The sequence below is a fragment of the Limanda limanda genome, chromosome 1, assembly GCF_963576545.1.
Source record: "Limanda limanda chromosome 1, fLimLim1.1, whole genome shotgun sequence".
Classification (NCBI taxonomy): Eukaryota; Metazoa; Chordata; class Actinopteri; order Pleuronectiformes; family Pleuronectidae; genus Limanda; species Limanda limanda.
In genome coordinates this window covers 16,417,198-16,443,261 of record NC_083636.1, presented here as the reverse complement: position 1 = coordinate 16,443,261, position 26,064 = coordinate 16,417,198, and the positions used below count along the sequence as shown (strand labels likewise).

The 26,064-nt window shown below is 44.2% G+C and overlaps 1 protein-coding gene across 1 annotated transcript in view; it reads right to left on the bottom strand.

Annotated features, from left to right (window-relative positions):
* Window positions 1-25,198, bottom strand: part of iqsec3a (IQ motif and Sec7 domain ArfGEF 3a) — an 83,065-nt gene extending 57,867 nt beyond the window's left edge. Inside the window, exons 1-2 of the mRNA XM_061080188.1 lie at window positions 24,519-25,198; window positions 7,738-7,818 (exon numbers count right to left, since the gene is read on the bottom strand). Of these exons, the coding sequence (XP_060936171.1) occupies window positions 7,738-7,818; window positions 24,519-25,198 (761 nt within the window). The remainder of the gene's footprint in view (window positions 1-7,737; window positions 7,819-24,518) is intronic.
* Window positions 25,199-26,064: the final 866 nt, after the last annotated feature.

Sequence of the window (26,064 nt, the reverse complement as noted above, 5' to 3'; positions counted from 1 at the left end):
TGTTGTCCTAGGTTTGTACTCTCATAGTTGAATGCATTTAGTCGCTTTGGATAAAAGTGTCAGCTACGGGAAGTGTAATGTAATGGAAAATCTCAAATAGACGGAAAAAGACAAACTGACACAGTAGACAAACTGACTGAAGACTATAGGGATGATCGATTTATATACAATATACAGAAGTACTATCAGCTAAATGTACGATATTGATGGTAAATGTACTGGTTCTGCAGTAAAATGTGATCATTATAAAGTTTTATACGCAACATTTATTGTAAATACAGATGCAACCAAGTAAAACACAAATTATAGGTTATTTCCTTGTTAAAGATCCTCCAGCGTCACTATTCAGCAGTTTCTACACGGCTTGTAATCCGACCCTAGACATGTAAAATCTTTGAAATGGCCCTTTTTTAAAAACATGAATCTGTAAAGTTACTGTCAACAGCTCTTATTTTGCCATTTACAGCGGTTTTCATGTGTCAAAGAACATCTCAGACCAGGCCCTGACATTTATAGAGCCACTGAAGACACACACACACACAAACACACACACACACACACACACTCATTTGAAAGCGTCTCCACACAACAGATGCAGTACACAGAAGAGATGCTGCGGCAAAGTCATCAAAAAGTTGTGCTTTTATTAAATCTCCTCTGTAATAAAACCCTCCGCTCGCTTCACAATGCTGAGATAAGCTGCAGAACGGGGAGAGAAGGAGGAGGAGAAACTCTCAGATGTGAACGTTTGACGCACCACGAGAGAGGGGGAGACGGGCGGGGGGGAAACTGCAGGAATGCTGCAGAGCAACATATACAGTGGAGAGCGCTGTGGCTTTCTGTATGTTTATCACGTTGTGTCACATCAAGGTCGTATCAAGGTCGAACATAAAACATTAGGCACCTTGCGATGGTTGCAACCCGCCAATAAACCGAACGAAGAAAAAGAAGAAGATGAAGCGTCTGATTTTAACAGCTAGCCCGTTCTTAACCTTCTGGAGGTGTACTTTCCAAAATAAAAGCTTGATGGGAAGTACTGCAGCAATCTAACAAACTTTGTGCTCTTACTTTGAAGAAAAAATTGCTAAAAAGGAAGTAATTCTATGACCTTTGCTGCCATGTCAGAGATTAGCACCCGCGACACATGGGAACATCTGGGTCAGTCCGATATTGTGAATTAAAAGTCATCAAATTATCAAAATGTGGAGATTTTGACCCAGTTGCCAACCCCTTCTGTAGTTTACATGATGTAGTTTACATGAGGACATAGGAGAAGACATGTTCAGCGCCGCTGGTAGCTTGCTTATTCCTTTTTTTATCACTATTCAACCTAACATGGGTCCAAATCGCAACAAATTTGACACTGACCTTCACGTTCACACTAAGAATCCACCTGCCACGTGTGAAGCTGTTTACATGTAACGTTCTCGAGATATCCGAGCCACATACAGACATGTTCGTTAAATGAGTAGATAAAAAAACAACACATTCATACATGTGCGCTCAGACACTCCTGACACGGCGTCTGTGGATGTCGGGGCGTATTTTGCCGGTGTGCCCTCTGTTCCCATGACAACAGAACAGCAAGCCAACAAGGTCACTTTCCCCAGCTGAGGCAGCATCGTTGCACAATCACAGAGGGAGGAAGGAGAGAGAGAGAGAGAGAGAGAGAGAGAGAGAGAGAGAGAGAGAGAGAGAGAGGGGGGGGGGATGAGGACAGGTATTAAATCACCGGGTGAGGAGGTGAGAGAAAATTGCCGACCGAGGATCCCACATGTGTGAAATTTAATTTGTGGCGGAGCAGGTGAGACTAATGCCGGGTGTGAGGACAAAAGCAGAGGTGGCCTTGCACTTAAAATGAGTTCGGACCTCCACAGTGTGTGTGTGTGTGTGTGTGTGTGTGTGTGTGTGTGTGTGTGTGTGTGTGTTAGGTGGGTGGGGACGCTAAAAAAAGCTCTACTCTTTCAACATGTCCCTGAACGTCCTCCGACAAAACGGATCAATCATTCAATCAGCTCCTCCTCCGTTCGTCTTCTTCTGTGACTGCAAAGTATCTCCGTCCGCGTCCTCATTCGTCCCACGTCACCTTTCCATTCCACAGATAGCGTGACTCCACTAATTACTGCCGTTTTTTTTTTTTAATCATTATTCCAGTGATTAATTAGTGAAGAGCGCGTCTTGGCGAAACGACACAGCTGTCGACTTGTGCCGTGACCGGTTCTGAATTAATCCTCCGCAGAAACACCACAGCTCATCCCGCCGCCACATTTATAGACACTTTATTTATGTTTACAATCAAGGACATTCAGATAACAGCAATGAATCCAGCCTAAATCCTAAACTTGATCTGGCGACAACACAAATTTGTTGTGTCCTTCTTTTTCAAATATTACTCCGAAGTCGTATGCTCCACCAGGTGCACAGTGTTATCCCTCATCTCCTTTACTTTAGCTGTCTTTAAAGCCTAACATAAAGAAAACAAGGTTGTAAACTTTAATTACACTCCCAAGTTCAAAAGTGTACATCGCCCTTAATTTGCTTGGACTTGATTAGACGAGGCCAATTTAACATGGAGATTGTACTTTAAACCAGGTAGGATGAACACAATGTCAACAAACGTGACCCAGAGATGAGGCAGGCGCTTCACTGCCTTTTGATAAATATAGTTAGAATAAAACTTACTCTGACGGACGGAAAAAAAGAAGCAGCTCATGAGCTCGACAGCTAATTACATCTCTGACAACTGTAAATCATTCTTGCGGTGCTAATTAGCATAGCATACCTCATTAAGGCGCCGGCTTTTGTACGCGAGTGCAAGTCGTTTGTCGAGGGCACAGCAGGAGCTCGCTCATTTAAAGGGCGTTTCAGATCGTGGGCAGGATGTGAGCGTTGCCGTGCACGCTGCGAGCAGTCGGCTCGGCAGCTGAACCGCCGACGGGCTCCGGTATCGTGCCAACAAACGTATGCCGTCACCTGCCAAAGGCTCATATTTAACTCTGTGTCCAAACATGCGAGCCGTCCCATTGTTAAGTGTCCAGGATGACTCAGCCTTGAGAGGGGAGGGGGACTGTTTTGTTTGAGCCGTGTCGCTTCTTCATGGAGAAACAGCTTATTGTGATAAAAAAAGTTTGACAAAGTTAAATTTAAACAGCAAAGTATGAGGACTGAGCACAAGTGGTGTTTTTGTTTTTATGCAAATTCGGGATGTATTGCAGAAAAGCACACTGACACTCGCTTGAGACGGGAAAGTCTTTGATTAAAGACACTGTGCTGTTCTGTCTCCAGCGTCTCTGATGCCACTTCAGGAATGTGCTCCTATTTATACGGAACCCAGTTGTTGGTGATGTTCGCTGCAGCTCTATGTTTAGATGTAAAGCTTCTCATTCCGCAACATCACGACTCACTTAGCATCACACTCCTGTACATTTAGTAGGCTGCTGGTTTTTCCCTGAGATGAGCTGTTAAAGAAGTTTTATGCGATGACATTGATGCTGATGTGTCTCCCAACAAACACATCTGCTGGAATTTTATTTAACTTTTAACTCCCTGCAGGTGGCACAAGTTTTAAAATGCATCCGGTTCTCCTGCCATTGTCTGTAAATGGCACAGAGAGGCTTCATGGGTACATCTGCTAAAACCAATGCTGCTGCTACTTCCCATGTCTGTTAACACCAGAAAGTGGTGCAGCAAAATGAATCTGCACACTTCGGATCCGGGACACAGGTCAGCAGTGTCCAGCTGTTCTTGCAAGTAGAGGATTCGTGTGTCAAATTCCACTCAAGTTATCCTCAGTGCAAATATTTGTCTGGATTTATGCCCCTCGAGTGACAAATGAATGAATTTCTACGACCAGTCCTTTAAACGGCAGCACAGGTGTGACGAGAAGTTCATTGAAATTATTATCAGCACAGTGTCAAGATGGTGTCTCATTGCGTTTGCTGCAGCACGAGTGGAAGTTTACCCTGTGATATTTGAGAAATTACTTGGATGTGATTCCAAACACTCAAGTTTAAACTTCAGTCGAGTTCAGAGATGTGATTCATGTGTGTATGAGTGAATGTGTGTGTGTGTGAGAGAGAATCTTGGAGCTTATTCTACAAACAATGTTTTTAGTGTGTGTGTTTGTGCGTGTGCATGTGCGTGTGCGTGTGCGTGTGCGCGTGTGTGTGTGTGTCTGCGTGTGTGTTTACCATGGCATTTCTTTGTTTTGCTGCACATCAGAAATTTATAGCTAACGTCCTCTGTGGAACCGTTAAACCGACAACTGTACTACTCGGTGCATTTTTATTTGTTGCACACTGCAGCGGAGGATGGCTCAAACTACTAATTGAAAGGCTGCAGCCATCCTGAAATAATCCCACCTTTTCCCTGATTGATTATAGAACTGACATCGGGACCCTGGATACAACCCCCCCAGCCCCCTACCCCTGTTGTCCCTCTTAAACCTCAGGCGCCTCCTTAAAGCCCGGCAGCAGTGACCAGGGGCTGTCAGGGTGAGTTTTCAGCCCTCCGCAGGGTCCTCATTATATGTGAAAGTGGAATCCTAACTTCTCTTTGCACTTCACCACTTCAGACTTTATGCCCACTTAAATGACATTCGCTGTCTTATTAACTAGTTGTTGTCCCACTGCTACATAAATGATGGGTTGAAGCTCCTCAGGTGCAGACGGATAACATCGATAAGGGACATTTCGACAGGAAGCGAGGAGACTATTCTTACGCTCTGGATTCATGAGGGCGACCGACTCTAAATAACTCCGCCGCCCTTCAGGACAATTATGAAGGGTTTCTCAAAATATGGCCACCAGTCCTGGACATTCTTGACCCCTCTGCATTGGAGTTTGCCATAAATAATAAATCATATTGGCCCAGATTTGCCCCCCACACTGCCACACTGTCATCCGGCCCACATAACACGTGGAGTTATGGCACTTGGGCGGTCGGCTCCAATTTGCCATATCTACGATAATTTTGTGTTGCACTATCATCATACTTTAATACTTACATATTTCTTATATTCCTGCAGCACTGATTAACTCCTCTAATAATTCATATTTAAAAGAATATATGTTTTGCCTGTGTATAAAGAGAGAGAGAGAAAAACAAGCAATTCATCAGCTGTGGTAAAAGGTGATGTGACTCACTCATTTCTATGATTAAGGATTTCCCTGCCTGTGCACAGTTTTGTGTGTTTTCGTGGAGTATATGCAAATGATCTACTGTACGTTGTGTGTAAAGTGGTGACACACCAGCACACACACACACTCACACACACACACACACACACACACACACAAACACACACACACACACACAAACATTTACACACTCACACACGGAGAAAGACAGGGAGCTGTGTTCTGATCACTGCCAAGCCAAAGCATGCAACATGATAAGAACTTTTTCTTTTTTTTTCACATGAACACAGATGCATTACATGTGTCAACAAGGGGTGTCACCAGTTTCCAGCATGGGAAAGATCCTACAGTACACACATCAATGCATTATGGCAGTTTTTTACATTGCAGAATTACACTCTGGTTACATGGCAATACTCATACATGACTCTTTCAAACTTAACGTGACCACAGTGGAGAGACAAGCCTGAATGAAGTGAACATGAATATGAACGATGGATGCAATGGCTCGTGTGCTCATGTGGAGTTATGTCGCCGTGGTGTGATGCGATGTGCCGATGCCACGTGGGTAGAATGCTCAACGAGTCACTGACAACAATGCGGAAGTACAGAAAATCAACGACAACAGAATACGGGCTCTCGAGAAGAGAGGAGACGCCAACGAGGACAAAAGAAAGGGACAAAACCACAAGCTGCTTTCTGCCTCGGCCCCAGAGCGTCCTGTGTTGAAGTGGTTTGCTTCAGGGACAGGGAAGGGTGGGGCGGGGGGTTCTAGATGTAAGGGAGGAGGAAGGTGCACTGTGGGTGCAGCTTTAGCTAATGGTCATTGAACAAGCAAAGTTCAAACTCCAGCTTTAACCCTATTAAAGTCACTCCATCAGTCCTAACCACTGCGGCTCTGCACTTGTATTTAAAGGAGACGCATTTGCCCATTATCATTTATATTCTATAATTATTTGTACGATTCCTTTAATCAGTTTTTCTTCCCTCTCGTGTGTTATAGATATTGTATCTCGGCCAAGGAGGTTGTGTTTTCTCACCGGCCTGTTTGTTTGTTAGTTGAACGGACTGGAAGCTGTCGACCAATCAGAGTGGTCTCTGCTTTATCGGGAGGCTTAAAGAGACAGGTGCTAAAACCCAGTTTATCCGACAGAGGCTGAATAGAGGAGCTGCATCGACGGACAGTCTTAGGAATGTGATGTGTTTGCTTAGAGCATGTAAACCTTTTTAAGTGGTCACACAAAAATTAAAGTTATGAATCTGAGCATGAGCAGAATGTCTCTTTCAAAACGAATGCTGTTAAAGTCGGTTTTGGAGTCGTCACTTCCTCGTTTGACAATATGTTTGAGTCTATAGAAAGTTCTTCAAAGTGGCAAACAGAGCCGATGATTGATGTGCCCTTTCCTCTCTTCCTCCTATCTCTCCATGATTTAAGCCTCTGAGCTGTTTAAAGTCTGATTGTCGGAGAGGCTTGTTGTTGGGGCTGCAGCTCCCCCCCCCTCGCGTTCTGCACTGTAGGGGCTATGATTTTCCATCAATACCACGTTTGCGTATCTGCTATTTTCTGCCGAGCTCAGGACGACGCAGCAAAACAATCCTGTGAAAAATGCAACCCCCCGCACCCCCAAGAAACAAGTCATTTTGGGGCGGACGGCTTAATTGCTATTGACGCGCCTTGGCCTGATGAACGCCGTAACTTTTAGTGAAACTGTCAGTTCGGCTTGAAAGGGGCAAATACAAAACCATATCAGAGCTTGTTTATTATTTCTTATTGTTCGTTTATCTATTCAACACTAAATATTATAAGTATTCTCCCTTGCATAGGTGCCTGGCAAGCTGGAAGGAATTAAAGTAAAGTTATTTCAGCAGCTATTTATTAGCTGTACTGTTTTCCATATTTCTCCGGACTGTGGCTAAAAAAATTTGCACATCAAACTAACACCGGAGCTTTTCAAGTGTCCGGCTTGAAGAGTTTTTATCGTAAAGTAGAAGAAGCTGTTTGTTGTTCATACACAAGTATTGGAAGTGGTGGATTTCAAGCTGGAAGCATCTGCTCTGTCACTGTCGTCTGCCGATCTGACACTAAGAGATAACGGCATCATCATCCAGCTTTGTCTTCTAAACTCGGTGTAATATTTTTCCACTTGCTCAAAGCTTGGCCAAGGACTCGACCAGGAGGAAATGGGATCTCGATCTGACTGATTCTGGAATCGTCTGATAAACCCGGTGCAGAAATGGCAAATTGCAGCGTCGTGATTCGTGATTTCACTGCTTCAATGAGATGCAGAACCCAAGCAGATGTGGCAAAACTGTGGAGTGACAACCTTTCCCTCACTGAGGTCACTTTCTTAAGATTACATGAGTCTAATATTAATATCGTGGAGGTGGAATAATTCAAATTGACCCTGAAGCCTTTACAACCACTTCAACTTAACACTGCTGGGGGAGTTTTGTTGCCTTGAGTGGCTACTGCAGCACTGTAGTAACAGGATGCATGATACGTGGCTGCAATCAGAATTTACAGAAAATAAAATAGTTCAAAGTGAAAATAAAAATAGAAATATTTGTGCAGGTGTGACAAGGATGCAGTGAATCTTACCTGGGGACACAGGCGGTCGATGTCTCCCCCTCTGGGACCTCGGGGGCTGGGCAGCAGAACTGGTGCAGCACTGTTTGGTTACTGAAAGAAAACAGAATGATAAGATGAATGATAATAAATAAAAGGACCAGAAGGGTCTTCACATTTTGTTCTGTTTACGTATCCATTTCTAGGTCAGTGCCCCTTGGAATTGACCAGATCCCTGAACCATCTTTGTCCAGACCTAGTTTAGCACAATCGGGACAGGTCTGTCGAGCTTTGGATAAATCCACATGCTGAAACTGTTGACACTTTTCCCCCTTCTCCAAAAACCCAACACAAAAACGTTGTTTGTTCACAACTCCATCAGTCGCCTTATTAGACTGGAGGACCAAACACACTAGGACCCCTTTTACATTGTTGTTGGTAGAGATGTTTTGATAACAGCGGTAAAGAACGTTTTTCATTATTGTGAATGAATCCTGCCCACAAACGAGACGGAGCATATATTGTTGTTATGTTCATTTTAGAGGCGCCAATTATGCCTATAATCAAATCTCAGGAGCGAGCACCTGCGTGAGAACAGGTGGAGTCCTTCAGACGGAGATGAACCATTTACTACAAGTATTCGCAGTTGAGAGAGTTTGATTAATCCAACTCAGAACAAAGAGATGCCAGACGGTTTATGCACAAGCAAAGTGAATATAACTTAATTCATCAGGTCACCCTTAACTATAGATCATGTCAATGTGAAGTTTGTTTGTGGGCTTTGAAGTGAACAGTGGGAACAGTGGTTTACGTTCGTATGAGGAGAGTTTTATTTAAGATGCAGATGAAGTGAACGACCTTGTTTAATATGATAATCCCTTTGTGATATGTTTGTCTCTGTTCAAAAAGGTGACTGATTTCCAGTGTTTCATCACCATGGAGACAGACACAGAAAGACATGGGATTGCTCTGTTTCAGCACCACGGACAGAGACAGGAGAGGAGACTGGGGCTATAGTTTGAAAACAGATTTCTATTTTCCACCAAAATCAGCAGGTATACGGAGGCTTTTAAATGTAGATTAACCCAACAACTCCTTTGCAGATACCAGTACAGTAGTTTGCCCTCTAGTTTCTTTTTTTTTCGCGCAGGTTAACCTTTCTGTGGAGAGTAAAAGAGACAGAAATGTAGTAGTTATTGTCTTTAACTGGTCGCTGTTAATTGGCCAAAATCTCGCATGAACCTTCAACTGCGAACAAAATACTCTTTGCCTGGATATCCTCTGTCTATACCCACAAAATATAGGACGTTGCCGTCAGTCCATTGCTGACGGGCTCCGCGGGAGATTGTAATTCGATAAAGTTGCGTTTAAAAAGAGGAGCTACTTTTGAGCCTTTTCTTCAAACCTTCCTGTCTTTCTCTTTCCAGTTACAATCCAAGATTTAGAGGCACTTTTACAAAGAATTCAAAGTAAAACTGCAAAATCCAATACCAATTTAGAAAAGCCTGATTTTGGCAGAAGAGAAATATACAGAGCAATTTACAAGACAGTGATGGTGCAGCTGCGGCAAGTCCACTAATAATGCATATTCCCATTTTACTAGCTACTAGTAACTGTAGATATATACAGTCACAGGTGAAGGTGATGCTGAAATGGAGCGAGAAGAGAGCAAGGATGTTAAAAAATTAATATACCAGAGACTTGAGTGCCTTTAGCTTTTCTCTCTCCATCACCATGTCCTCTCCTCCACTTGGACTCTGCTTCATCTATCTCGACCTTCAACATCCTCCCTTCCCCCGTACGACTCATCTCTTCTCCTGTCTTTCCTTTTCGACTGTTTCCCCCCCCCCGTTGCTCATATATACGACGTCCCATCCCCCTCTTCCGGGGTCCTGCAGGCACGTTGTGTTGTGCAATAGAGATATTTGCTCGATTACTCTTGCTGTCAGAAGATGTAGCCGGTAAAAGAGAGCTGCGGCTTTTCCCTACGTCCTACCCCTGGACAAGGGACAGGGAAATGGACGGAGGGGAACGTATTCCGAGCAGCAACCGGACCTTTCCGCCCTGTAGTCAATCTCCCGGCTGTCATGTCTTTCTTTCTGTCCCCTGGGTGAGGACAGACTGAACAAGTACATCTAAAAAACATCCTGAAGGAGCACGACTCCTCAAAAACACTTCAGTCTGTTCTTTCCTACACATCTGCTCTCTGCTGTGAAGTGCAATAGTTCACATGCTGCACAGGGATTTTTATCGAACCCCCAAATGCCTCACGCCTGACAGCAAAGATTGTTTTGTCTCTTTTATTTTGAAGGGGGAGCTGGGGACGTGTCTGCCGGCAATGGCAGACACACAAGGAGGGTGTGACGGCAAATGAATTCCCATTGTTAATGGGTCATCTAATTGAGTGCGCCACAACGTACATGACACCGCCGTGGTCGTTTTTTGTAAGTCGAGAACACTGCCGTTCTCCAAGGGGACGTTGATTACTGGGAGCACTGGGACAGCACAGCCTTTTGTTCACACAAATTAAGGGTGTGTACGTTTGGCAGGTCGGTAAAAAAAAACTAAAAAACAATCAGGTTGAAAGTCATTGGTTGTTACTGATCTAATTATGTTTACTTTCTGGGAATTTACAGCAAACGTGTCAAATAAGTGATCGATGATAATGGGAAAAACAAGTGGGACGCTTCAGTTTAACCTCCGACAACAACCAAAAACAGACTTTCTTTCTTATCACTCCAGGAGAAATGCTGCAGTACAGATCCTATATCACACCTCCACCATGTTAGTGATGGATGGTTGTGATGATAATGATGATGGTATTGAGACCTATCCACCGACCGAGATCGCTACTGTGCAAACTCGGATTCCAAATGATGCAATCAGCCAGAGATATTGTATCCGTGTTATATTGGCTTCCTTTCTGGATAGTTATATACAGTCTGTGGTTATTATAATTCAGATTAGTTCACTATATAAAAGCTAAAGCATCACAATCGTGTGTATAATCACTTGGTTTGTGTGCTGTCTCCTATTTGTATGAATAAAGACATCAGAACACTCCAAAAGTGCTGAGTCATCTCTCAACAACAACACGGAGGAGAAAAAAACAGCAGAGCTCATTTGAATTCAATCGCGGGGTTTTACTGGTGAGGAAGCAGCGTGTGCGGCAGAGTTAGTTACACATAAACACGCACCACACACACACACAGACACACACACACAGGACTGACATACACAGGACTGACATACCCACTGGCTCATGTCGAGGATATCTGAGTCGTTTCTTCCACCCTATTTGGGGAAAAGCACCTCACAGGAGAGCAGAGGATGGAAAGAAAATGAACTCTATCTTTTAAATCGCTGCTTAATTCATCCTAACCATCTACCTTTGTCTGCTTTGATCTCTGGTTTCTCGCAATTGTCTCTCCCATCGTTTTTTGCCCCCTCTCTTTGGAGGTTTACCATCTTTGCACTCAGAAAACAGCTTGCAAGCATTTTCACGACCATTTTTCGTTCATGAGAGGATCCTTTTTTTTAAAGAGCTCGAGGGGGCACACCCAGCATGAACTGCAAAAAAGGTCAACTATCATGTCACATATCGCAAGTCTGTGTGTGCTCCACACAGTGGGAGAACACTCGCAGCTATGATATCCTAATTAATCTCTGCTTTGCTTCCTCTCTCACAAACCCACACGCTCATTATGACGACAATCCCTCATCTCCATGTTCAGGATTACGCAAACATTTTCCCCCTCAAGACATCAGCAGGAGTTCTTCTCCACGCATTGGAAACTGAAAATTAACAAGGGGTACAAACCCTCCATTTTCAGAAACACATACAAACACACACACAAACACACAAACACGCACACACACACATACACACACACACACACACCTCCTTGAACAGTGTTTGATCAGAGCGGGCGCTGGAGATTAAACTGAACTCGCATGACCTGCGTTCTGATCTTCCAGAACAATGACTGAGTTCCCTCCGTGGCCTAAGCTCGCTAATACCACCTATAAAAAAAAACTACAAGCTCTTATAAGCTCTTCCGCACACTGGGCGTGTTTAAGGGCGAGGGTAATCTGCACACCACCGGTTCATTGTGTTTTGTTTCAACATCTCGTGTCTAATGTGTTTGTCGATGCGCTCCTCACGCCGTTGAACTCGGCTTCACTGTGTCAATAGCTCGCCGGTGGATTCAACTCGAGCTTGAGGCAGACAGACGTAAAAAAAATAACCGTGCACACAGAAGTGATGCACTTTGCAGCACGGGACTGAGAGAGAGAGAGAAAGAGAGGGAGAGGGGGAATCAAATCTCGCAATAATTGATGGATTAGTTTTCACAGACCATTTCCTCAGCAGTGAAGTGAGAAAAGCGGTGAACACGCTCGCCCAGCTTACTCAAATAACATAATATGCTGCATTAGAGTCTGCCCCTGAAGGCCAAACATGGTAAATACAAACACAGCTGACCTTGGAAGAGGCAAACGTATTCACATTACAGTGGAGAAGCTGTTAAGGTTGAATGGCTTGAAAAATACACTTTTTGGTTTTGTGGCCATTATTTGATTTCTATGTTTGGTTTGATTTATCTTTTTTGTTTTGGGAATAAATGCTTTTTAGAGTCAAGGTCAAAGTCAAATCATATCGCGGCTTTAGAAAGGAAAGAAACACATTTAATATGGGTTGAAAATGAATCCTGGGGCTAAATTAACCGTGTATTGATAAAATGTTTAAAACCAAGCAACTTAATTTCACACCTAGAAATACTTTATATTTATTCAGCTCATCTCATGGCAGTAGTATCAGACGCACCTTGAAATGTTGCTGTTATACAAAATATCCTTGAACTAAATCAACTAAATCTCCTGCGTTATAATTGCATTAATCTTCCACACAAACACAGAAACACAACTAGTTTTTCTGCCTCGAAATCTGACCATATCGGTGTCTTAACACACACGTACGCAGTGATATGAATATATATATATATATATATATAAATAAATAAAAGCTTTCTTAAAAGGTTTACGTCAGCGCGGACTCTCGGGCCGTCCCAAGCGGCTTAGCTCTCCTTCGGCAAGAGAAACCGAGAGAGAGCTGGAGATCGACGAGAGAAAGAGCAAGAGCACATTTCCCGAGAGAAGGCAAACAAAAGAGGAGACGGTAAAAAAATAAAAATCACTTCATCCTTGTATTGAAATAAAAAACCCTTTTGAATTCTGCGCCAGTGTCAGGAAAGCTGCAACATTTTAAGTTTATTCATTCAATCTTGTTTTGGCCCACTTGAATCCGCCATTTGGAACCATATGACACCATTTCTCTGTTATGCTGCATTGTGTCTGAACATAAATAAATCCCTCCCCTAGATCTTACTTATACAAAACCCTGTTCAAACATGAACTCTGGGTTTGGACCATATCCTGCTATGTTGTCACAAGGGCTCATTGGACATTATCCTGCATTCCTACGAGGGGGCTGGAGGCAGAGAAGCAGGGAAAACTCTGGAGATTGTGTGGAGATACAGCCCCTCCGGATAATTTCAGGAGTTCAGTGCATGCCTGAAAGCAGTTTATGTACACAGGAGGAAAAGTGGAAGATAAAGGAATGGTGGTGGGCGGTGTTTGTGTGGGTTTTGAGCAAATTTTAATATTTTGCTTGCGTGTATATCAGGGGAAATATCAAGAGTTTTAAGATCTTTGCAGAGGAGTTATAAAACTATAAAATACCAGTGGTAAACGTCAGGTTTGTATGTCTTTCCCCTCAAAAATCAAAGGAGTTCCCTCTGCATTTTACATTTTAGTTCCTTCAAGTCCAACTCCCAACCTTTGGTCCCCCTCCAACAAAACTTAAATAGATGATTTGGGTAAATAGATTTGGGTTGCGGAGGGAAAACGGGCAGAGAAGGATCGAGAGGAGCCTGGAGGAAGAGCAGGAGCAACCATTTCTGAGCGCTGGCTTGTCAGGGGGGGATCCATCAGCTGAGGGGGTTTCCCACTGACACCGAGCTGCATTTACTTCTGCTGGACGAGTTTGTGTTAGAAGTATTTGCAGCCAAATTCCGTGCAATAAAGTGACATCTCAGGATTTCTGGAGTTCAAAGAGCCTCTCGCCATCAAAGGGATCCAGATTTAGCCTGGAAACATCAACATTTGCAAACTTCGAGGGCCTGTTGCTTTTTATTGGAAATTCTAACATTCAAACTTATTGCATGTAACGTCAAAGTGTTATCACTACGAGCATAAATTAATCAGTGGATTTTTTTCTATATTTTAGCCACAGCAGTCCTGAATTGTTTCCTGGAGCTGATATCTCTATCAGCTTTCTCAGCTAAGCTACATGGCGTTAAAAGAAGAATGGAGGATAAAGCCGAACAAGTCATCAGTTGACTAACAATAACACCAACTCCTCTCTTTGATTGTTGTGAAAAACCAGAAATCACATCAGAGGGAAACGTATTTCATAAAATAAAATGAAATACCATGAATTTGATCAGTCAGTCTGAATGAATTAAGTAAACTGAAGTAATAATGCATTTTATTTACATGGTATTAACTTAACGGCTGGTTCCAGTGAGCAATCTCTCAGGCAGCTTTTCGATCCATGAGTCGATTTTCTGCCAAGTCGTGTGTGTGACAGGAAGTGGTATGTACGATTTGGTTATATTGAGGAGAAGGACGGTAAAAATAAATTTGTTTTTGTGTGTCTCTGAACTCCTGGAGAAGTTCTGAACTCGTCTGTGTTTCTCGACGAGAGTGAGTGAAATTGCAGGACGGACAGAGACGTAACGAAGGTTAGAAAATAAACGTTGTTGTTGTGCTACTCTTTATTCTGCTCTGTACTTTGTTCAAACTATCCACTCTGGTTTAGTCTGAGACAACAATTAAAAAAACATTTCAACAAAAGCTTCACCGCAGGAGCGGCGGACACATCGGCCATAATGGCCCAAGCTTCACTCAGGAATAAAAAAGGTAGAATCGCACAATTTCAACTGGTGTTAAAAAAAGCAGAACAAAACACAGTCAGTCATTTAGCCATGAAAGCATCGGTTTATCCTTCTGTTTCCACCCGGTCTCCAGCTGGTGCCTCCACTACTGAGCAGTTTTAGCAGCTCATATTGAGCATGGAGCTACACGGTGTTGCTGCAGGACCATCTGCTGAGGACTTGGCGGCGGGTCAAATTCCACAGACATTTTTCCATGCTTCACAATGATGCTTGACAATCATCACATTGACACGGTTGTCTCATATCAGCCTGAGTTTGGGGCTGATGAGGGAAATTCAGTCATCCAGGTCAGCAACATTATTTTCCATTTGTACATAAGGGGAGTGAGGTGCCAAGAGTCCTGAATGGAACCCATTGTTTGTGAATGATGGTCCTGGAAGGCAGGAGCACTGTGCGTCAGAATTAAAACAAAGGGAGAGAGGGTGTGTGGGACGGTGATTGGGCCGACGTGACAAATCATCCACGTCCATTAACGTCTTTACTCCAGTTCCCACACATGACTCATTCAGACAGTTCTGCTTATGTCATCTGCTTCTTCGCTCCGAACCCGAAATCTCCAATGTCATCGCCGATCAAATCATTGGCCCCTCCCCCCCGGCACTGTGTACCTGATGATGTAATCCTGGAGTTCAAGAGGTCGACAGACGGGGAGTTGATGACATAACCACAGTGCAGGGGGGGGGCGATCTGACTCCCGGAGGACTTTTCTACCGTCCAATCCCAAATGTCACAGAGAAACAATAACTTCATTGCGTGGGTTTCACAGACAACCGCTGGTTAGTCATTTTCTAACTGTGGCTCCAGGAAACAGATGAGTTCTGCATTCAAATGAGAATTTAATTCTATGCCACTCAAACCCCACAGAAACAAAAGGAAATGTGAAATTATGAGACCGAGGTGACTGCTCCATAGACGAAGCAGCGAGTGAGTAAATTAGTACCTGGATGCAGATTCTTTTATTTCCTCGTGCACGGTACAATGGGTCACGGCTGAGCCTTGGCTGCGTCTCTGTGCGATGCGTCGGGAAGACTAGGGAAAGCCGATTGGACATGCTGTGCCTGTTCCGATCAGCTCTGCTATGCCTAGAAGCCTAAGGTGGATTGTTTTGAACGTTACTCTGGGTCGTGTAGTTAACCGTACCTGACGTTTCCCCAGGCAAATGTGCGCCTGTGCACGTCTGTCTGTGTGTGTGCGCATGTGCACATGTGTGGGTCTGCCTCTCTTTTTAAAAGGCATGGTGATTATGTTAAATATAGAGAGCAACGTCCAATGAACCCAAATAATACCCGTACATGCTACATAACTAACATGCTTAATAATGCAAAAAGCAGTTAACTATAAATACACACATGAACTTAAGAACCTAAAGCTATTCCTGATTGAAAAATAAACTCGGGGAAAAACGACTGCTATTTAGTATATAAATATAGTGTTTTAAGCTTACATGTGAAACACAGATGTCTGAATTTTACAGTTCAACCTCAAAGCGCATCAAACGCTTTAAACTTTTCCTGTTTATAAAGCTCTGATTTGAGAAAAGCAGGATCCAAGGCCTCATCTGTTCTCTCAGTCCAAAAGGCTAAGGTCAAAGTTAGTTCAAGCAGCTAAACTATACATTTTAGGTCCCTGGGATTAGTTTGAGAAGTTAATGTTAAATGAATCTTTAACAGCTATATTACAAATTTAGGGGGTTACCAGAGAGCGTGATCGGGTGATGAAGCACCGCTGGATTGCTTCTGGCCGGGACAAAATAGAAAAGTGGCTGCAGTGGCCCAAATATCCCAAATCCAATGAGGGCTTTCTTTTGGCTGAGATAAGGTGCTCGCTGCAACATCTGGCAAACAGGAGCGTTGTCTAAGTGCCACTATTCACCCAGTGTGGGGCTGCATGAAGGTGCTGGGTGTGGGCCAGATCCATTTTGTTAAGGAGCTCACGACCAAAAAGCAGTTTGTCGTTATTACATCACTGACCAACAATGCAGCAGTCATCAATACTCACATCCAGCATCACTTAATCTGATTCAGATAATGTGTAAACAAAATGCCTTGCGGTATTGCTTGTCACAGTTATATAATACGCAGATGGCAACTGGACAAATGTTCTAATTTAATTTAAACTATCATTTTATATTACAACATTATTCACAGGATTTCTTTCTCTCTAATATGAGCTCATATTTAGAGTTGTTAATCTCATCGGCTGCACATGCGAGTCCACTCACAGACGCACACACTGGCGCACATGGTGCAAAAACAATTAGAATTGTCTGCTGAGGGATTTTCAGCGCTAAGCTCTCAGGAGGTGAAATCTCTGCGACAGATGGGTGGACATTTTTTTCCATAGCTGCACATTGTTCGTTCTCTCAAAGGATCTTTTTATTCCAGAAGCTCACTGATCAACATGAGTCATGCCAAAGCATCATCAGCCCTTTAGGAGTCCCACCATCTTAGCGTTGTCTTTTCATCCAGTTCAACCTTTACTTATACTCTTAAAGAAATCCCTGAAGGCATGAGCCCATTTAGTGAGGAAAAGATCATTTGAACACATCACATAATGAGGAAGTGAGGGTCCAACGCTAGAGGAGCACACGCTCACATGATGCATCATCTTCAAGGTATTTCTAAGTGTTTACACGATGGTCAACTCATCTGTTTTCTTTGCTAATTGCACTTTTTGTGTGGAAGATAAAACAGGTTGTGATGCATTAAGGAGCCAGTAAAGGAGCCAGATATGAGGGGGGGGGTTGTTATCAAGTGCCTCACTTGTCTCTGGGTGTTTTCTTACCACCGCGATGACAAACTGTGCAGTCGTTACATTTTAAATGTTGCTGAGCATCTGTCGAAGAGGCCTCACTTGTGTTTTCATCAATGCAAAGTTTAATTGGTTTTAATACCAATCTGACACATGTAGGCAGCTTTAAACAAAACAAAGCTGTATAATGTCATTATTTTACAATTATAATCAAAGGGACGGACAGGAAGTTGAGCTTTGATTATTCAATAAAATGATCATCTTGCATTATGCAATCAGAAGTGACGCCAGACGAAGACGCTGATGTAATTTCCATCTGCAACCAGGACTGAAAACATGTTGGATCATAATGACGCTGAGCCGATCGCTCATCAGAGGCTCATGTGTACGAAGAAATTAAATGCATCAATCAGACGAGTGAATATTTTAGCTCACAGAATAAAAACAATGTGGGTGACTTTATTACAGGGAGTGCTTGTTGCCCCGGACAACCTGTTTATCTCTCATCTAGATTGATCTCAAACGGATACAGGGGACACTGAAAATAAACTGTAGCCATGTTTTTAAGGAAAGTGGGTCAACATGTGGTCTCCTCGACCCTGTGGGACCTCTCTCTCACTGCGTTTTGTGCAGTTATTCAGTCCCTGCCCTGCTTTAATCTGTGTGGATGTTTTTAGCCCACACGTACATTCACAGTCAAAATCCATATTTGTTTTATTTTTAGTATATTTAAATTGAAACATTTAAAGTAATGGAGTTTGGTTCAAATATAACAACTGTGAATACCGGGGAAGGCCTCATGACTTTGGAATTTTTTTAATTTTAGAGATGGAGGTCTGAATTGTTTCTGTGCCTCTGCCACACACACACACACACACACACACACACACACACACACACACACACACACACACATATGTAAATGTCAGAGTCCCAAAACTATCCACTCCACCTCCTAACAACAGGCTTTATGTTCATTTAACGCAAAAACAAACCCAATCCTGGGAACACACACACGTGAACACACATCGCTGGATTAAAAGTAACTGGGGCTGTCATTAGCTTTGCTCAACTTGTGCATGAAAAAAAAAAAAAAAGAAGCTAATATTCCACCTGCAAGTCAGGAATCACCCAGCAGCTAGCTACATCCTCTGAGAAATGAAGCAATTTAAAAGCTCTACGCACCAAATGTGATATTCATGATTTGGATTCCAGCGGCAGCTCATAAGCAGACGTGACTCCCATTCAGAGGGGGGGAGGGGATGCAGAGGAAACAGCACGGGGCGGCTTGTGAGAGAGAGGAGATTCCACCGCATGTGATGGTGGGAGGGGAAAAAGAGAACAGGGGCAAGGAGAGATAGAGAGAAGTACAGAAAGAGGCGCCTGCACATGTTTAGAGGATACTGGGCTATAGATACACATCGTTTCATTGAATTTTTATATATAGAGTGGTGTTGTCTTTATATAGTAAGGTCGCTCATGAGCCAAAAACTTTGTTCAAACTAAGTCTAACATACAAAAAGGGTTTTATAATTCGGATATTTCCCTCATCTGTTGGTAGAGAACAACAAAAGAGCTTAAATATCAGAGAATATTGGACTTGAAACCAAAGTTCCTGATGTTTAAACAAGCATTTCTTTGCTAACTGCATCTACCACAAAACATTATATCATATATGATTTTGACCCTAACCCACACATATGTAAAAGTTCTCCAAATTTGAACTCCACGCTGCAGATTGGCTTCTCCACGGGAAGGAAATACTATTTTTGAGGTGAAGATTTGCCACCGCTCTATTCCTGTATTGTGTGACCTTGCCATAATACTGTAAGGACATTGAAATATTTGAAGGCAGCAAACAAGAAGAAATACTTGTAAACAAAGAAATTACCGATACTGACAATTTCTGGTGAGGAAGGTGAAGCAAATCTAATTCGTCAAGAGTTTCCTAGCTCCCAGCTAACACGGCTAAGTGTCGCTCTGAGGTTTTAACCTTGTGTTGGTCCCATATTGCTCCTATAAAGTCTGAATCACGTTCTTTCAAGAGAATAAAACAGGATGTATAGAATGGGAATACCTCGTGATGGAGGCCAGCATGACTCTTAAGGGCCGGCGGAGCAGGTGGAGCCTGCGCTGGCAAAGCTCCAGGCTCATTGATCTAAGAGCATCAGAACAAGGAGACACTGCAGCATCCAGCAGGCGCTCAGCGGGGCCACTGTGTAATGTATGCCTGGGTGTGCATGTGTGTGTGCACGTGTGTGTGCTGAGCTCCCCCATCTCTAAGTGCTACGTGCTTGTCCCACTTCAATCCTGAAGGAGACGGGGTGCAGGCACATAGGAGATGTATCCTGGTCTCCGGTTGGTTTCGAGGGGGCCGGTGGGAGGAAAACAAGGGCACAGCGGATGTAGGAAAACACGAGTTCTGCCTGGTGGCATGTAGCATGTTAGGGTTTGTGTGCTTTGTTCGTCAGAGCAGGGGCTTAGGATAACTGTGAGAGTATACAGGGGAGGGAGAAGCACCTGGAGCTGTATGAGAACCCCGGGATTTCCACCTCAGGCTATGGGATTGCTGCCGGTCAGACCCTCACGCACCTCTGCACACACACAAGCACATAACCTCACCTATAAACCTAGTGCATCTCCCTCGTGGAAACACGGCCACAACCTTCTCACGCTCTCTTATTTTAACACACAAACACGCACTTGGGCAGCCCCCCCTGAGCGTTTATAGCAAAGGACAGGGCGGACTGAAAGCTGCAGCCCAGCCGGGAGTTGTGTAGAGTGGTGGAGAGCGTGATGGTGAGAGGATGGGGCTGAATACTGATCCAGTCTGCAGAGGTGGCTACTGTAAGCATAAGCTGCTGATTAGAGGAGAAGAGAGGGGGATGCAGAGGAAAGCGGGGAAAAGAGAGGAAGGACCGTCACGGGGTAATGAGGCAGGTGGACAAAGATATAATTTGGAGGCTGCGAACAAAGAGGCGAAGATCGGGAGAGAAGTAGAGTTGGTACAATGGAAGCTGGAGGAGTGGGAGTCACAGAGAAAGTAGGAGGAAGAAAGAGGGGTAGCGAGGATCGCTGAGGGCTCCCCTCAGATCACACGGGCCCCTGAAGAATCCTCCTCAGTCTCACTAACACAGTCGCTTCACACTCTCCGGCGGAGAAGTCAGGGTTCGTGGCAGAAACAACCTTTTCAACCACATTCCTTCTCTGTGTGCGGAGCTGAAGACAGCTCCTTGATTTCTGCCTCTCAAACGATGCCACCGGAGGAGATGAGGGATGCGTGATACGAGTCAGCGAGCGTTTCATTTTTCATTCGGAGCTTTGCAATGGATCGTCTGCTCCTGTTTTTTAATCAAGTAAAGACACGTAGATGAGTTGGGGAAATGATGGTTGAGTTGGAAATCCAGTGCCTCCTGGGGAGTATGTTACTTGATACGTAGGTGAAGATGACAGGAAGTACATTTGTCATTTTTTGTCATCTTTAGTTTGCTCTATAAACTTCAAAGTGAAACCAAAACTAACCAGGTGACCTTCAACCAATGTAATAAGGAAAGAGCCTTTGTCTGGACCTTCAGGTGTGAAAATGCCCTTAAAGACTGACTTTTCATTTTAGATAAAAGACACAGGCATTTGCAAAAGGTTACAAATCTTCAGTGATAATCCCCCAAAATATTATTCAAGAGCAGAACAACGTAAAAAACAACTTGATTTCATTATTTATAGAAATCTATTTAGCGTAATTACCGAAATGTCAAACTTGTCCCTCGAGGGGTGACAGGTTGTCCTCTTACATAATTCATAACCCCCTGAATCTTAGAGACTGCTCTCTGCTAACTTGTGCCCATAGTTCCCACTGTATAGAAAGAACGTGGATAAAAAGACAGACAACATATTCGTTCAGATTGTTCCTGTCGTCTTCTCCTTATCAGAAACGCATCACTTCTCCCGCTGCACTGACATCACAGCGACACACCATTCTGTCTGACCAGGATCATCACTTTAAGTGGAAATGACAATGCTGCGTCACATCTCCCGCCTTTCATGTGTCACTGCTTCTAAATTAAAGACAGGCCTGTATACAGTATGCTCTCTCTCTCTCTCTCTGTCTCACTCTCGAGTTCTCCTGCTCTCCTCTTTCATTGTTCATCATTCTGCAGAACTGCCAGGAGGCATCCACTTGTTTAATCCGCACACTCACCCATTTATTTTGCGCAGCTAATATCTTTTGTGTTGTGTTTTCTCTCCGTGTCTGGGTGTCCACGTGACGGCCCTTGTGTTATTTCTAGTGTCCATGCTGATGTTCACCACTCCTGACCCGCACCTTTCGGGAATTACGTCTTGACGGTGTGATAAATCGACGAGGATTAACAGGAACAATGCAGACGCAGCCGAGTAGAACAGATGGGATGTGCGTTGTGTGCGTTTGTTTGTCAGTGTGTGTGTGTGTGTATGTGTGTGTGTGTGTGTGTGTGTGGCTCCTGCAGAGGATATGCATGTGACCTTGATGTTGTCGAGTAGAGAACATTCGACGCTGTGGACAGTGCCTATAAGTTTCCAGCGTTTTATTCTGTCACATCATTAAATCAAAGGGGGGGGGGGGGGTTTAATGATGTTATACTAAGGGAAAGAAAAGCTGCTGCTCTGTTGCAGCGGCACATGGACGGACAGGGAGAGTAATCGGATGCAGCAAACATGCAAGGAGATTCCGGAGGAAACCGCAGTCTGCAAGAAACCTGCAACAAGAACCGCAACTAGCAAGACAACGGCACAGGAGTCCAAACCAGAGCGAAGCAGGAATCATTTCACCAACAACAGTTAATGTCACTTTCTCGGTTTGAAGTCGATTAATTTGTGACTCTGTAGCTGCAGGTTTGCAAAGAAGAGTGTGGGGGGGGGGAAACAACTGCAGTGTGGAGGCGGTGAAAGACTTATGCAAATGTTTTTAATTGATTGAGACCTTTGTGTCGAGATTTGTTTTCACTTTGACAATTAAAAGTGTTTTGTTCCGAGTCAGAGAGCCAAATGGAATCTGCTGATTCAACATCATTACACCATTTCTTTACAGCCACTAAAAAACATACTAATGAGGATACCACCGTTGTTGCACTTTGAATTACTTCTGATTGAAAGGAATATATTAGTTGTGATATACTTTATAAAACCACATTGAATGAAACGAATGTTTTCTTGACATCACAGAAGACAACCGATTAAAGCTGCTCTATTCCCGATATTGGAGAGGATGCACAAACACTCCCATAATCACCATGGGGGAAATGTTTAATAGATGTTTTTATATTTGAAAGCTAGACCATTGATTTACGGGATTACATATGGGTTATTTAGTTATCCTCATGATTTTACCTCATGGTCTGCCTTTGCAGCCAACTGAGCCCCGGTTGAAAGATTATTTACTGTACGATTGAAAACTTCTGCCACTAGGGGGCTCTCAATCAAAACAATAATGAAAATACCTAGCAAACCATGGCTACAGATGATGTAATGTATTACAGTTTAATCCTTAAACGGCGATGAAAGATTACGTTACAAGGGACAGAACAGACAGAACAGCTGACTGGCTAACTGGCTAAATGGCTAGTGTGTTATTCCCTCGTCATACATCGTTTGCCCTGAAACTTACAGAGGAGAGGATCCAAACCACACGTGAAGCAGATATGTTTCAATAAATAACGTGAAACATCTCGATACCTTAACCAAAATGCAGGATTTCTCTGGGTTTAAACATTATTTGAAATATTTTCCAAACAATTTAAAGCATCTGGTCGTTTTTAGACATTTAAATGAAGAACTATCACATATTATATCTTTAAGGTGACTATGCAACTCATGAGAGTCAGTTTTCCATTAAAAGGACGATCACTTTGTGCAGGATGATCACAAAGTCCTGAGTCTGCAACAGCAGCTCTGCATGACGCTGACTCATGAAATGTCTTCACAGAGGAACACTCAAGCTTATCAAGTCTTATTAGCACCTCAACCATTAAAACGTATTTCCATCTCCGCTATTATTCCCCTCGGGTTGTGTCCCTCACATCTTTCTGCTGCTGTCTTAATGAGCGCCGAGCAGTCACATTCTGCACCTTGATCGGAGGTGTTTTTTTAATAAATGCGAAGATGTAAGAGAGCTGAGAGCCGGTGATGTGTCCCGAGGAGCCGGTGCCTCACTCGTCTTAAGATGTGTGTTTACACCGTCTCTCCACAGAGCTCTCAAGGCACCTGTGAAATCGCTGCATCAGCCCAGGCCCCAGAAACAGATGACACGCGCCATTATTTAACCAAACTTTCCTGCTTGAGTCGACCCAAAAAACACACTTCATCTCCAGGGTCCGATCCCACCCACTCGTGACAGCATCCCTTGGTGCAGAATTAATAAAGTGGCACCGTTAAAATGCCAGCCTGGCTCCTCCAAATCAATATCCATTAAGCATCCAATTGATTTAAGGGGTCAACGACTGACTGAATGATGTGAAAATACAGAAGGAGCGAAAATTACCTGTCAGAAAATTAAGCCTTAGCTAGTGAGGGGATGTGAGGTTAATCATGTGTGAGGACAAAACTCAAGACTTCATAGTACGATGATTTTTTGGGGTGATTATAACTGTAATTTCTAGAAAATAAATATATTTTTCAGTTTTTCTTTTCTTTTACCAGCTCCTCCTTGTGACCTTTCCCACATTTGCAGCTGACACTGTTACTCAGGTGGTGACAGTGCGGTGACATTATGTGTCCGGGCCCTTGAGGATATCACATCTTCTTTCTGGACAAACACGTTGGCTATTTTTAGATGAAGAAAATTGGATGCACTGCAAAACAAATAAAAAAATCCATATTTATTAAGGTCACTGGATTTAATATCGAGCCCCATTTGAACAAGCCTGATATCGAGGTGTCTTTTAGGTTGGTTCTAGTTATTTAATGAAAAGGATTATTTTGAATATGACCCTGACACAAAGGTGGATTAAGAAGATTTCCAAGTCAGGTTGCTGAGATCTGAACAGTTATAATGTACTGTTTTTCACTACTTACTCCGCTTTCCTGGCCAGTCCAACCGAGCGGCACAGGGTGGTGGGGGTCTGCGGAACCAGCGACTTGCAGCAGGGGCTTCGCTTGTCCTCCTCGCCGGAGTCCGGGCTGGCTTGGCTCGTTTTGGGCGACTGCGGCGAGGTGGGGACGAGCTGCAGCTGCTGCGGGTGGTGGGAGGATGGAGCAGCAGGTGACGGCTGCTGCTGCTGCTGCTGATGGTGGTGCTGAGGCTGAGGCTGGGCCGACAGACCGGGGATCTGCTGCTGCTGCTGCGGTGGTGGCTGGTGCTGATGCTGCTGCTGCGGAGGTGGAGGCTGGTGCTGATGCTGATGCTGATGCTGCTGCTGAAGCTGCGCCTGGTGCACCGCAGCCTTGTTGCTCCCCGGGTGCGGGTGATGGAGGTGGGCCGGCGCCTGGGGACTGACGCTGCGGTGGGTCGGGTGCTGCTGGTGGTGTTGGTGGGGGTGGTGGTGGTGCTGCTGCTGGTGCGGAGCCGGCTGCTGGACGTAGTGGTGCGGGTCGCGCAGCAGTCGGTTCTCGCCGATCAGGTCCTCCACCTTGCGCTCGAGCTCGTCGATGCGCTGGCGCTGCGTCTGGATCAGGCTCTGCTGGTTCTGGACGATGGTGGTGAGCTCCTTCAGGTACAGAACGGCTTTCATTGGATTATCCAGCAGGCTCTCCATCACTGACTGCGGCTGCGACCGTGTGCCCGGCTACGCTGACTTCTCCTTCAGCTGGTTCTGGAGCTTCTGGGGCCTCGGAACGGTGCGTAACCGGGATGCTCTGCACTCTGGAGGGGCTGGGTGTCTCTCCCTCTCTCTCGCTCCTGGGCTCCCTCTCTCGATCGATGCTGTGTGAGGAGACCAGAAATGGTGCTGATGCAAGAGGAGAGCAGCATCAGTGGAGTGAGGAGGCGGGGCTGTAGTGGACACGTGACGTCAACACGCAAGGAAACGCAGGAGTCACATGAGAGAATCCGTTTTGAACGTGTCTTTTGTGGGTTTCACCTCACTGAATCAGTCTTAATCAATCTTGAATAAATACATTTAAAAAATCCCACCATGAATAGAAATAAACAGCTCATTTGTCCACTTTAATGATTTAAGATGTGCAGATAACAAAACTTCAGGGACTGCTCTAGATATTTATTTAAATGATTCTCTGCTTTCCATGATGCATTGTAGGATACAATGAGTCACTATATAGGGCACAAACCTTTTGGTAAACATTCGGACAGCTCTGCAAAATGGCGTATTTACCGTATTACACTGTGAGTGATTTCAGACATAACCTCTGAGCTGACTCAATCTGTCGACTCATTCTCACCGACATTTGCTCCCTGATACTCGCTCCTGATGTCTGAGGTGTGACTTGAACGTACGACTCAGACGAGTTGAGACCCTGCTCTCCGTGTGCATGTGCCACGTGTTCAGAGGACCCGTCACTTACGGGGATCTTTTATGTCAACCAGCAGTCTTTATGTGCCGAGCATAACTCACTTCTCAGGACGTTGCCCTGCAGGTTTGGGAAAGGAAAGATCGTGGGGGAG